Source organism: Zingiber officinale, chromosome 3B (genome assembly GCF_018446385.1).
Source record: "Zingiber officinale cultivar Zhangliang chromosome 3B, Zo_v1.1, whole genome shotgun sequence".
NCBI lineage: Eukaryota > Viridiplantae > Streptophyta > Magnoliopsida > Zingiberales > Zingiberaceae > Zingiber > Zingiber officinale.
In genome coordinates, this window is record NC_055991.1 from 104,879,006 (window position 1) to 104,894,018 (window position 15,013).

General features: G+C 38.7%; 1 protein-coding gene across 5 annotated transcripts in view; it reads left to right on the forward strand.

Moving 5' to 3' along the window:
* Window positions 1-15,013, forward strand: part of LOC121967209 (acyltransferase-like protein At1g54570, chloroplastic) — a 96,534-nt gene that overhangs the window by 22,175 nt on the left and 59,346 nt on the right. The window contains exons 1-2 of one of the 5 annotated variants that reach the window (XM_042517289.1): window positions 6,589-7,045; window positions 7,179-7,230. The exons of 2 other annotated variants lie outside the window; for them this stretch is intronic. In XM_042517289.1, coding sequence (XP_042373223.1) covers window positions 6,685-7,045; window positions 7,179-7,230 — 413 coding nt within the window. In that variant the 5' untranslated portion in view covers window positions 6,589-6,684. Of the gene's footprint in view, window positions 1-6,588; window positions 7,046-7,178; window positions 7,231-15,013 lie in introns of those variants that run through there. 2 more of the 5 variants (XM_042517291.1, XM_042517292.1) reach the window with 2 other exon arrangements.

Sequence of the window (15,013 nt, forward strand, 5' to 3'; positions counted from 1 at the left end):
TTCCTTAAAAAATCTAAAAATTAAATACAATAACAAAATGAGGCAATACAACAGAAATGAAAATGTACTCAAAGTGTTGCCCATTAGAAATGAAGTGCGCGTTACAGCGTCTCGTAGCACATAAGGCGAAAGAGCACTTAGAACACGAGAACAAGAGTGAATTCTATGTAGATGAATGATTTTCAAGCTCTGCCTCAACTCCTTATATAGGACTCCTCCAGTCACTTGGAGCCTTCTCGGTCACTTGTGCTGATGTGGCTACAATTTTTATCCGTTCAATAACATTAACGAAGCTCTTCGATTGCTCGTACACCCTCCGGTCTCCTGGAGAGGGGTCAAATTTCATCTTGACCCGACTCGCTTGGATTGCTGATAATGTCATCTCCCGGTTGCTTAGAAGCTGCTTTGGTCGCTCGTATTCTCTGGTCGCCTAAACCCAATACGGTCGTCTAGACCCTTCGAAATCCTTTTGTCGAGAGTTATCACTAGCCAGTCACCTCCGGACACCATCATGTTGCTTGGAACCGTTTAACATGCTTCCCTGTTTACACGTAATGAGTAGGCTACAGAATATAAAGTTACTCGCACATACGTTGAGTCTAAATGTTTAGCATCTAGCGACTCATCTAGACTGAGTTGCCAAGTCATAGCTCTCTGCTGCTTCTAGTTGAACTTGTTTGCCAAGCCATCAGCTCCTAGCTGACTCCACTTGGACTTGAGTCACCTAACACCCAACTAGGAATTTATCTGTCAAATCTTAATCATTTGGACTTAATTCACCTAGCTTCCAGCTAAGAATTTATCTGCCAAGCTTTAATCACTTGGACTTGATTCACCTAGCCTTCAACTAGGAATTTGTCTCCAACCAAGACTTAGCTCATGCCTGATTCCCAATCAGGATTTCAGATGCCTAGTTCCACTAGGACTTAGTCACTGCCTAGTTCATAACTGTCAAGTAACCAGCAAACTTAACACAATTAGTAAGTTCACAACTAACCTAAGTTTAATCTTAGTTATATATCAAAACTCTAGATTTAATATTGTGCACCCGACACCATCAGATAAATTAACTACTAATAAATTCATTAAGAAGTGAACTTAGTGTGTAATAACATCTTATCATATAGAGCTAAAGCATTCGCCGATGGTATATAATAATATAGCACCCTTGCATTAATAAATGTCGACCGTGGGTGACCCCTTGCTATCACGTCCTCCTGTAGGTGATCAGGTATTTTGGTATAAGGCTCAGTGTTTTTTTGCTTTTAAGTATTTCTTTTCTTTATTTAAAATTATTATTGTTTCATCATGATGGTTTACCTTTTAATTAATCTAAACCATGATATAAAACATCGTGTTCCCGAGGGAAATTTACTATTTTGCTCATCGACCGACACCTACATGGGTTCGGAGTTGAAAGCCATGACCTCGCGGCTTCCTCCATTTTTATCATAATTTATTTTTTATTTTTTACACGGTTAATATTCTTTTCCTTTTCTTTTCTCCTTTGCCCATTAAATTTTTTTCACCATTGTTATTTTTTTTTCCCTCCGTTCATCCACGAGGGTAAACAAAGAGAAAAAAAACCTCTTTACCTCTTTAATGATGGTTATTTTTTTCACTCCTTCAGCACTCACGAGATAAACAATAAAAAGAATGCCCTCTTAAAGGATGATTACTTTTTTCCCCTCTATCTCTCCACAAAGTAAACACAGAAAAATAAACCTCTTTGATATAGAGGGAATAGAGAAATAAAAAAAATATAATATAATTTTTAACCTTATAAAATATACTATTATAAATTAAATTATTATATATATAAATGTGATTTATTTGTAAACAGATCAAAATAAATCCAATTTAAACCTACTATCCTACCATATCTACTTAGTGGAGTTTAGCTAACCCTAAATTAACTTTTTCTTAATAAGCATCTAACATGGTAATATCAAAACTTAAACTTAATATTTAACCTCTCAAATACAACTCAATAGTAAACATTTATAACAATTAAATATTAATAAAAATATTTTTTAATTAATATATTTATATGGAAACCTATATTCTTATGTGGTCCAATCTTTTCTTAGGATCGTGTATTGGCGGGAACTTCGTGCATAATATTTCTTTTATATTTATATTTACAAAAGTATCGAAACTGTAGGTCCCGGTAGGCCAGCTAGAGGAGGTAAATATTCATGAACAGAAAGTTTAGAATTTCTCTTGCTTTTCAAACTTAGCAAAGACACAATATTAATTAAACAATCAAAAGGAAATGCATAAAATAAGTAAGAGGAGAAAAGAATTACTTGATTACAACATATATGGTTGTTAATCCAAGGCAAGTGAAAGCGCACTAAAGTTCTCCTTTGTTAAAGGCGAAATAGTCTCTTACAGATTTTGGATGCTCAAAAATGAATAAAGAAATGAGAACAGATTGTTATTAAATTTCTAGCTTTAGGGGACCTTTTATAGCATCCTGAGATAATGTTACCATTGACTGACGTGGCTTCGAGGCGTCTCCAAGGACATCCGAGGTGCCCTCAATGGATAAACTTTTATTCACGCATCAACGATCACTCGACGGCTTTACCGCATTGGAGGTGCCTTCAATGTGCTTGGAGGCGCCTTGACACTATTCATCTGAGGTGCTCTCGCGTAGCTTGAGGCGCCTTGGATACTGTTCATCCGAGGCGCCCTTGCTCCGTCGTAGGCACCTCTAGTCTGACGGCTGGCAGAAGTGATTTTGCTTATCCGAGACGCCTCCATACATTCGAGACGCCTCGGGTCTTGAATGTTAGGGTCGAGTTGTAGCTAGAGGGGAGTGAATAGCTTGTCGCGCTTCGTTGTCTTGTTTCGTGATGATGTTGTGGCAGCGGAAAACACTCAATCAAACACTTACAACGCTAACACAAGGATTTACTTGGTATCCACCTCAAGAAGAGGTGACTAATCCAAGGACCCGACCCTCACTCACTCATCCACTATAAAAACACTCTTTCTCGGCAACTACCGAAGGCGGAGAAGCCTTGTACAAACTCTCGGATATACAAGAAGAAAGAAATACAAGTTAATACAATATCAAATCTTACAAGATTTATCATGAAGAAACCCTAGCTTGTTCTTCTTACCTTGGAACACCTCTTGACTTTAGAAGTGCAACGACACTTGTCTCCAAAAAGCTTCAAGAACTAGTATGAACCTGTAAAAAATGATTGCAAGAAGTGGAGGAGAAGAGCTACTGAATCGCTGCGAGGAAGAAGGCTTTTGTGCGCTTCCTTCGCAACGATCATATTCCAATCAATTGAATAATCGATTGGGGAGACTTGAATCGATCTGCTGATCGATTCAGAGTGCCCCTATGCTCTGCTGGAAGAGACCTGAATCGATCGCCTGATCGATTCAGCCTTTCTCACGTCGCGCGAGAAATCCAGCCCCTAATCAATCGGCTGATCGATTAGCGGTGCCCAATCGATCGGCTGATCGATTGGGGAGCATTCTGTGCTCGCGATTTTGCTTTCCAAACGATCGGCTGATCGATTGGGCCAACCTTCACTCACGCACACAACCAATCGATCGACTGATCGATTGGACCACTGTCCAATCGATTGGTTGATCTATTGGCCTCCCTTTGACTTGTTTCATTCAAGTCTAGGGTTCCCAAATCCAACATCTGGTCAACCGTGACCTGTTGGAACTTCTCATGCCTAGCATCCGGTCAACCTTGACCTGTTGGGACTTTTTCACCAAGTGTCCAGTCAATCTTTTGACCACTTAGACTTTTCTACTCGTGCCAAGTGTCCGGTCAACCTTGACCAACTTGGACTTACCGTCTCGTGCCAAGTATTTGATCCTTCATGACCCATTTGGACTTCCTTTCACCAGATGTCCGGTCATCCTTGACCCATCTGGAATTCCTTGTGCCAAGTATCCGATCACTGCTTTGATCTACTTGGACTTCCCAACACCAGGTGTCCGGTCAACCTTAACCCACCTGGATTTTCATGTGCCTTGCTTCACTCACCAGGTCTTTCCTTCTGCCTAGCTTCACTCACTAGGACTTTCCATTTGTCTGGCTTCACTCGACAGGACTTTCATCACTCACCAGGACTTTCCATCTGCTTGACTTCACTTGCTGGGACTTTCACCTGCCTGGCTTCACTCACCAGGACTTTCATCTGCCTGGCTTCACTCACCAGGACTTTCCACTCTGCCTAGTTTCACTCATCAGGGCTTTCACCTAACTTCACTCACTAGAATTTTCACCTGGCTTTTCACCTGGCTTCACTCACCAGGATTTTCCATCTGCCCGGCTTCACTCACCAGGATTTTCCATCTGCCCAGCTTCACTCACCGGGACTTTCACCTGCCCGGCTTCACTCACCAGGATTTTCACCTAGCCTCACTCACCAGGACTTTCACCTGGCTTCACTCACCAGAATTTTTCCATTACCTGGCTTCACACACTAGAACTTTCTTTTGCCTAACCTCCAGTTAGGATTTTCCCGGTTAAGTATCCGGTTAACCTTGACCTACCTGACTTTTCTTCACATCAAACTGGTCAAACCTTGACCAGAGGGGAATTGCACAAATAATCTCTCCAATCGGACGATTGCACATGCAATCTCCATATATTGTCAAACATCAAAATCCAAACATCAAGACTTAAGCATGAGCCAACTCAAGCTTAGTCAACTTGGTCAACCTTGACCCAGGAATATTGCACCAACAATCTCCCCTTTTTGATGTTTGACAATACATTTAAGTTAAGCTAATCCCATAGCCTCAACTTCTTCTTCATACCAAAACATGAATGAGAGTTTCCTTCATTCTCTCCCTTTCCTAGAGGGCAAACTCCCTCTTTAGGTAATGAAGGCCTAACTTAAATCTTACATTCTCCCCCTTTGACACACATCAAAAACTCTCCCCCTGAAGAGTTACTCAGCGTTATTCACAGCCTCACATGTTGTTCACAACACCACAATGAAGGTCTCATACCCTTCATTGTCTTCAATACTCACCCTTGAGCATTAACCATTTCATAATGCTCATCCTAGAGCATTCACCATTCCAACAATGAAGGTCTCATACCCTTCAATATATGCAATGCTCACTCGCGAGCATTAATCCACTTCATAATGCTCATCCTAGAGCATCCACCATGTCAGCAATGAAGGTCTCATACCCTTTAATGTATGCACCCTTGAGCATTAATCGACTTCATAATGTTCATCCTAGAGCATCCACAACTCAACAATGAATATATCCACTCTCTATTGTTTTTCAATGCTCAACCTTGAGCATATGCTCTAATGAAGGTTAACCACCTTCCATGGTATTTGAAAAAAAATAATTTTCATATCCTTAAAGAGTGACTCCCTCTAAAGACATGCTCCAAACTTTTGTCATTGCACCAACAATGACTTGGAATCCCTAAACCTTTAGGAAACCCAAAAATTGAAGTTTTGAGGTTTAAGTATCAATATTTGAATGTAAATCTCAACCCAAACTCCAACCTAGTGTTCCTTAACCATTTCTCCTGTTTTCGTTATGAAAACTACCCTTAAATATATATCAATATATTTCAAGAGGTTAGGAGTGGTTAAAGAGACAAAATGACTTAAAGTGCTGAAATCAGATTTTCCCAGCCAAAATCAGCCTTCTCAATCGATTAGGTTGAGACTCAATCGATTGCCACTTGTTCAATCGATCAGTGTCCGCGAGCTTCTGTTTTTGGAAAAACTGCTTGAATCGATCGACTGATCGATCCCGTAGAGTTGAATCGATCGGCTGATCGATTCTGCGAGTCTCTGCTCGCGAGAAACTTTTTCCCAATCAATCGACCGATCGATTGAGACTTCCCAATCGATCGACTGATTGATTGGGTTTCTGAATTTCTGAAATTCAATTTTAGCCGAAATTCAGAAATGTTCTAAAAACTCTGTAAAATTCTAAAAATCATGAAACTTCTTGTAGACATTATTTAAGGTATATACTATCATGGAAAAATAGTTTTATAAGAAAATACACTTTATTGTCAAAGATTGACACAGAATTGAAAACTTGTTAAAACTTCAATGTTTCTTCCAAGTTTGTGTCTAACTTTTCAATGATATCACTATCAAAAGATAGTCTTCACCAAGGTTTTCCAAAGTATATTTAAAATGATTTTCAAAATCAATTTCTGAGTGCACTATCTCTCATGTCCATACATTCATCAGGTATCAAATAAGTGTGATGTATTTATCTGATCCATAGAGCATCCTCTTTGATTGCATCATCCAAAGTACTTTAACTAGTTTGGCAAAATTTCAAATTTTCAAATCTCGAAATCCGAAACCTCGTTCGTTTTTTTGGCTGACACATATCTGTGTATCTCCTTCGTGTTTTTTTTAACGATAGAGACAAAATAGATAGCTAGACATATTCAGCCACAAAATACCGAGGTGATTTTTTTTTATCAAAATTACTTAAGTTAATCCGGATGTTCTAACTTAATTAAATTTATTACTTCAATATTATTATAAAATAAAATCGGATGTGTGTTGCGTGACGAGGACCTGCACCTACTAGTTTTGTCGCACTCCACGTTGAGTGTCGTAGACACTTCTGCATATCCAATCCACCTCTCCCTCTCTCCCCGCCTTCGCCTTCCTCTGTCATTTGCCATCTCTTTCTCCACCCATGTCTCTGTCTTCGTCTGGATCCTCCGTCCTCCCTTTCCTACCGTTTCCGTCTCTCCTTCACAAACCGCGGCTCCGATGTGCGGCGGTAAGCGGCAATCGTCTGGGGGAAGTTTCGAGCCGGATGTTGGGCGGTGGCCGCGTGGGTGCCAATCACTCAGATTCGGAGAATAAAGCGTACGCGGGTCAGAATGGAGGATTGGAGGCGCTTTATGATGATGGGTTTGGGGACGTCAGCGTCAAAGACTACTTCGATGCGGCTAGGGCGATTAACAAGCCGGACGGCGGCGCCCCTCGCTGGTTCTGCCCCGTAGAGTGCGGGGCCCCGATAAAGGGATCGCCTTTGCTGCTTTTCTTGCCCGGTCGGTGTTTGATTCAAGTTCTTGAATTGGCTTATTTGTTTATTTTCAGCAAAACCATTAGTGCGGTGGAAAATTTGACCTACGGGGTGTGTTTTGCCACTTGAGTCTGGTTTCCCTTTCTCTCTTTCTGCAGGGGCTGATGGTGTCGGAATGGGGTTGATTCTGCATCACAAATCGCTCGGAAAGTAAGTTTTTTTAACAATATTAGTTAGTGGATCTATGAATTCACTGTGAACTATCTGCATAAAATCAAGGACAAAATTGTGTTTTTTTTAATCTTTTAAGGTACGAATAACCTTCACTATCTTTTGACAATTTAACTTTACTCTGGGAAATGCAATTACGATAGGGAAGTTCCAACTTTTTGAAATTACTCAACAGCTTGCCATTTCCAAATTTAAATGGGACTATTCTGAAATTTAAATGGGCTTATTCCCACATTTAAACTCAGCATAACCAACAAGTTCAACAAACTTTATATATTTATTTATATTTCTTTTTATACCAATACAATAAAAGTAAATACACCAACTATATATCTTTTCTAAACAACTCTATATACTAGCTGAAATCAACTATGATATCAAAAGAGTGTCTTTGCTTACAAATTTGGAGGCTAAGGAAAACAGGAAGTAAATACAATTTTACTAAGTGGGTAATTAGGAAAGATGTGCAATTTAATATTGATTAAGTGGTCAAGAAATAAAGTAAGCCATCATTTCATATTACAACTTTAAATTCTTCTTTCAGTTCTTTAGGTTATATATATAGTTATATAAATTTATTTACAATCAACAACTATTTTGTTTTGGTTGTTTATTAATATTTAGAGTTACCGCTATTACTCTAAATTATCATCATATTTTATCACCAATTAAGATATTTTCAATTTTAATTATTTAATCACTATATATAAATGTCACCAATGATAAAAATTTGATAATGTAGGAGTAAACTTGACGCTAGAGGAGGTTGAATAGCGTTACAAATTTTAAAAATGAGCAGATAGTAAATAAAATAGTTGAATCACTTGGACTGATTTAATCAAGACAGACAAGGCAATAAACATGCAGTAGATTTAGTTAACAGTTAAGCATGCAAGTAGTTGATCAATCAAATCAAAAGTAGACACGCAATAATAATAATAATAATAATAATAATAATAATAATAATAATAATAATAATAATAATAATATGATTCATATTTCTAAATTTCTCCTAGGTCGAGAAATTTTACAGAACAAGAATCTAAAAATTAAGCACAATAACAAAATGAGAGCACAATAACAAAATGAGGCAACACAATAAAAATAAAAAATGTACTCAATGTGTTGCCAATCAGAAATGAAACACGCATTGCAACATGTCGTAGCATAGAAGGCGAAAGAGCACGAGAGCAAGAGTGAATGTAAGTGAGTGATTTTCAAGTTTTGCCTCGAAACTCCGTATATAAGACTCCTCTGGTTGCCCGGAGTCTTCCTGGTCGCTTGTATCAGTACTGGCGCGGCTACAACTTTTATCCATTCGATAATGTTAACGAAGCTCGCCAGTCGCCCGTACACCCTCTGGTGCCTGGAGAGGGGTCAAATCTCATCTTGACTCGACTTATTCGGATTGCTAATAACGACATCTCCCGGTTGCCCGTATTTTCCGATCGCCTGAACCTAATACAGTTGTTTGGACCCTCTGAAATCCCTTTGTCGAGAGTCCCGGACTCCATCCGATTGCCTGGAACCGTCGAACGTGCTTTCCTACAATGGTTACACGTAATGAGTGGGATACAGAATGTAAAGTTACTGACATTTATGTTGGATCTAAATGTTCAGCCTCCGACTGCTAGATTGGGTTATCAAGCCACAACTCCCAATTGCTTATACTTGGGCTTGTTTGCCAAGCCTTCAATTCCAGCTCACCTAGCACCCAGCTAGGAATTTGTCTGCCAAGCCTTAATCACTTCGACTTGGTTTAATCTAGCCTTTAGCTAGGAATTTGTTAATCAAGCCTTAATCATTTGGACTTGATTCATTTAGCCTCCTAAAATTTTCAACTAAGCCTTAATCAGTTGGACTTGATTCACCTAGCTTCCGACTAGGAATTTATCTACTTGGTCTCCAACCAAGACTTAGCTCATGCTTGATTCTCAACTAAGACTTCAGATGCCTATTTCCATTAGGACTTAATCCCTGCTTGGTTCACAACTAGGATTTCATGTCAAGCAATTAGATCACAACTAATCTAACTTTAACCTTAGCCATATATCAAAACTTTGAGTTAAATGTTGCATCCATCACTAACAATCTCTCCCTTTTTGATAGTATGAAAACTAAGCTAAAGTTAGTAATCAATAATAAAAAAAAGATTGGATTTTGAATATATATTCAATGTATGAAAGTAACAAAAATAGAATTAGTATAGTCATACATGAATATAATAATTGAAATATAACTCCCGTTTGATTATTGCTCCCCCTTAATCAAATAAGAAATTAAATGTGAAAGTTAATTAAAAAACAATTTTTTATAGTTTAACCTTTTCTCTTTCTCCCCCTTTTTTCATATATCAAAATGGGTTAAATCATAAAAATATAGCAAATAAAACATATAGTCATATATTTCAACCTTAATTAAATCAAGCAAAGCAATGTAGATGAATCAACTGAAAATATAGTTCAAGTCAAACTCCAAGTCAACTAATAACTCAATAAGGTAAACAGTAAGAAAATTCAACCATAGTGAAGGATAAGTCAATTGTAAGTGAAAGTCAAATCAAATTTAAGTTAATTTATCATGCAGAAGCCAAGTCTTCTTCTAAGTGTACTGAATTCAGCTTCAACTAACGATTTTGTGAAGATATCTGCTATGTTAGACTTGGAGTCAACATATTTGAGTTCAATGTCACCATTTAATATGTGTTCTCCAACAAAATGATGTTTGACTTCTATATGTTTGGTTATAGAATAATGTACGAGCTTTTTAGTTAGATTAATGGAGTTGATGTTATCAATCATCACTTAACCCTTTTATAATCAAGTCTGTAATCTTTAAGTGTGTTCATCATTCATAACGATTGAGCGGCACATCCACCCATAGCAACATACTCAGCTTTAGGGGTAGATAAGGCTATGCAATCTTCCGAAAGCCTTAACTTTTGACTCGAGACTTGAAATCAGATTCTGTCGGTGGTCACGCATATAGAATTCAAAGATCTATGTTTGCCACCGATAGAGCCTGATTCTGAGTCTCGAATCAAAAGTTATGGCTTCCGGAAGATTGCCATCATTCTCCCAGGGTGGAGAAAAATCGCTCTCAAATTGCTGGCCACCTCATCATCAGAAGAATCACCAAGAGAATCAAACGTTTCGCATTAAAAACATCGGTAGTATGAATATGACTAGGCAGTTTTAAACGATACCATTGGGGTTTATCTTCTCAATAATCTCGATTGGGCCAATCTTCTTGGCTGATAATTCGTTCTAATATCCAACGGAAAAACGCTCCATTGTTAACATTGCCCACACAAAATCCCCAACATCGAACTCAAGTGTCGGCACTTTTGGTCTGCACTGTATTCGTACTTTGAATTAGAGTTAGATAGATGCTGATGAACTGCTTTATGGACTCCCTGTAGGCTATTCACAAAATCTGCAGCTTTACCGTGAACCGTCGTCTTGTTGGGCAATGTCATCAAATCTAGCAGGCCTTGAGGCTGAACCGAATAAACCACCTGGAATGGGTTGAAACCAGCATTGCGATTCACTGCATGGTTGCAAGCAAATTCTACCTGACACAACTTTTGATCCCAATTGTTCACATGATCTTCCACTAAGCAATGCAATAAATTGCTAAGTGATCAATTCACAATCTCCGTTTGACCATCTGTTTGAGGATGATAAATACTACTGAAATTTAACTGTGTATTAACCATCTTCCACAAGCTGTGCTAAAAATGACTAAGGAAATGAGTGTCTTGATCTGACACAATGGTCGTCGGAAGGCTATGCTGAGGTAGATATATCAAAAGAACAATTGTGCCATATTAACAACATCAGTAGTCTTCTTGCAAAGGATAAAGTGAAGCATCTTAGAAAATCTATCAATGACAACAAAGATAGAATCACTACCTCGCTGGGTACGTGGCAAACCAAGCACAGAATCCATGCTGATATCAACCCAAGGCCGAGAAGGGACCGGCAAAAACATGTACAATCTTGCATTAGTGGCCGCTCCCTTAGAGACTTGACAAATTTTGTACCATTGCACATACTTCTCGACTTCTCGCCGCAGTGGAGGCCAAAAATAGGAAGTCCGAAGTAATTGCAACATTCGGTCTCGACCTACATGTCCCTCAATGTGCAACTTCTTGATTATTTGCACTCGAAGACTATAATCTGGAATACATAATTGATTACCTTTAAACATAAATCCATAGTAACTCGCTTGTACATCTTGTATTACCACATAAAAGTAAGAATCATCAGCAAGCGACTCGCGAAAAGAGTCAAAATCTGGCACCTCAACACACATAGTAACTAGCAAGCTATTCCAACAACTTAAGGCATCTGCCATTTATCGAGTTTGATGTTTAGGGTATTTTTGTTAATTTATGTCTTATATTTTTGAATTTTTGAGTCCTTTTAAGATATTTTGCATTTTTAGTATGTTTAGAATTTTTCCTTTTTACTCTGCATATTTAGGTTTGGAGTCTATATCAGCGTTCTGTTATGCTAATTTCAATTCTGTTAAGAATTTTTTTTTCGGGAAGGATTTCTTTTCTTGCTTTACAAGATAGGAATTAAGTTTCATATATGAAGATTTATTTCCTTTCTTAAGTCTTAAGGTCTAGTGTCTATATAAATAATTGTTTGTGTTATTATAAGGGACAATTTTTATCAATATTAATTTGGCCATCGTTCTTTTCCCCAAAGCTTCGATTAGTTTTTGATGCCTATTTCTTGATATTCGTATGTGAATCAGCATGTTTAGCTTTCGGTATTTGTGCGTAAATAAATGGAACCGATAGTTATCCACTGTAACAGTTTGGGATCTGAGCCAAGTCGTTCTTGTGGAAGCATGTTGCCGAGAAGACAACAATGAGTCGACTATGCTTTTGATCGTGATATAGAGCAGTAATTTCGAGAGATGGACGTTTATGAAGAGGATGTTCTTGATGAGAGGAAAGAATTTTTATTTATAAGGAATACGTGGACGACAAGATCGAGATATTCGGTGATCCAGCTTACAACGATTACAAAGTGGATAAAGTTGTAGATAAAAACCTTATTGAGGTCTTCTCTAAAGGTGTAAGCTAGGACACTGTGATCTTGATGGTTGCTAGAGCCTCGAGGATCGAAAATCAAGATGCTAAAGACACTGCTATTGTTGGGTTGCTTGTTGATCCGATGGAAGCACGGTATCTTCCTATTGAAGGTTTAGCTGCCTTTAATAAAGCAACTGCTGACTTATTACTAGGAGCAGATAATCTGGTTATCCCTCTAGTACATGATCCATCTATCACATAAATCTAAAGGTATGGATAGATCTAAAAGGTGTCCACTAAACATCATGCATGGTAATAGTAACACCTATAGGAGGTGGGATTCGGATGTCTCATCCGAGAGGTCCCTCCTACTTCATCTTCTTTCTCTAGTCGCTCTCTTGGCGATTAGTCCAACAAGAGCTCACCTAGCTCTGATACCATTTATTGGGACCTTGACGTCCGCTAGAAGGGGGTGAATAGCGTCTCACCCAAATCTTCACTTCCTACACTTGTTAGTACGCAGCGGAAAACAAAATACAAACTAACAAGAAGAAAACTAAACCCTATAAACAATAAGGAAAGATAATAAATCAAAAACAAACTGTAACACAAGGCATTTACATGGTTTGGAGATTAGGGCTCCTACTCCACGGCTGTCCGTAAGGTGGACGATCCCAATCCGTCGGTGGATGACTCCCTGGAAATCTCCGGATAGCTCAAACCTCCTTCTCGGTGGAGAAACATCACTACAACCTTGATCCAAACACTCTTAGATCACAAGAAAAGCTTGGAGGCTTTAGAAGACTACTGATAGGGGTTAATCACCTCTATTTCGTCAACCATGCCCAAGGACCCCGAGCTCTATTAAATAGAGCTCGAGAGGAAAACACTAAGCTGTTTTTCCGCTACCAGTCGACTGGTGTATGCACCAGTCGACTGGTCCTTTAAGTGAAGCCGACCGTTACCCAACGATCAGCTACCAGTCGACTGCTACAGTAATCAGTCGGCTGCTATAGTGCTGCTACAGTGTCACAACAGTGCTGTTACAGTAAATCCTAAACACATAGGATTTTGCCCTGAGTACCATCACTCAGCACTCATCCTCTCCGACCAACCTAAACCTAGCCTTCTAGCCTTCTCCATCAGCCTTGCATCCCTCGGATATCTCCCCATCCTTCACATCTTGTCTTCTGAAGTTTCCTTCGGCCTTGTCCATATTGTCAGGTCTTCCTTTGCCAAGAGGCTCCTCACCTCGGGGACTTCATCCATTGCCAAGTCACACTTGGACTTACGTTGCCAAGACTACATGCTTGGACTTACACCGCCAAGACTCATCCTTGGACTTTCCTCCTTTGCCAAGATCACACTTGGACTTTCCTTGTTGTACCTGTATCCTGCACACTCACAATGCATATCAAATACAACAATAAACCTAACTTAAACCTTTGTCCAAACATCAAAACCTAGGCCACCTAGATTGCTCCAACATAGTACACATCAGACACGTATGCATACTACCACATAGGTATAATTAACATGATTCCTCCGATAGTACACACTAGACATGTGTGCATACATAACATAGGTACAATCAACATGATTCCTTCAATAGTACACACTAGACATGTGTGCACACACAACATGCAAATGAACTGAAACATCCCTAGTTTTTCCCTTAAGTTTTTTTTTAAAACAACCCTCTCAACGTCTGCTATAGAAATATCCATAGTAACAACTCCATCGAAATGAATCATCTTATCCAATATAAATGATAGCATCTCAAGTAAGAAATTAACGAAAAAAAACGATAAATCTTCCAAACATCTCCCTATACAAATGAAGAAGATCTCACAAGGGAACAAGTATGCTATGCACTCCTAAGGCATCCGGACAGTGCCATACGTCCATCTCGCCTCCTCGTCTACTCTGTCCGCATGCCTTCCGTCACGTCCTCCTTACCTGTAATGTAGGCATCATGAGTCTACGGACACAGCAAGTACAATCCAATATGAATAATATGACATGTAGTAGGAACAGTAACTGATAGGCATAGAATGTAAACTCAATACAAAATAAAGAGGGAAAATACAATATGTAATAGCTAATATGGGTGGATATGTTAACCATCCGGTAACTACTATTTGAGCCAGTCATTCAGTCCCATGACCCTAGAGGTACCTCCTAGGAGAATATGCAGTCATATAGCCGAAGCTAACATAAATTCCGGTATCAGTCATAAATTTATATTATCAGTCATGCTTGGAATGGCCCTCTCCGGAGCTCATCCCGGGGCACTCATCCCGTATTGTTACCACATCTGCTCATACCCATCCAATTAGCTTCATAAAATACATCATCTATCTACATTATACTTGTATTTATTCTGTATACACACCAATTCATAAAAATAAGAAAATTTTCTTTAGCCAAGTCATGTATAAGCATAAGAATACCAGTGAACAAAAACTTAACTCAAGCATAATAAAATAGAGAATAGATCACAAGAACTAAAACTAACATGGGAAAACTTGAATCCAGCAAAACCTCAATAGCTAGAGATAACCAAACCAATCCTATACAAAGTTCCAACCACATTCCATACGTTCCATAAACATATACATTCTTTAAATCTATCTACAGTGCACTGTAATGTAGCCATGTTCATAAGTCATGCATAACGAAAGACTACCAATAAGCAAAACTCTTGATCGT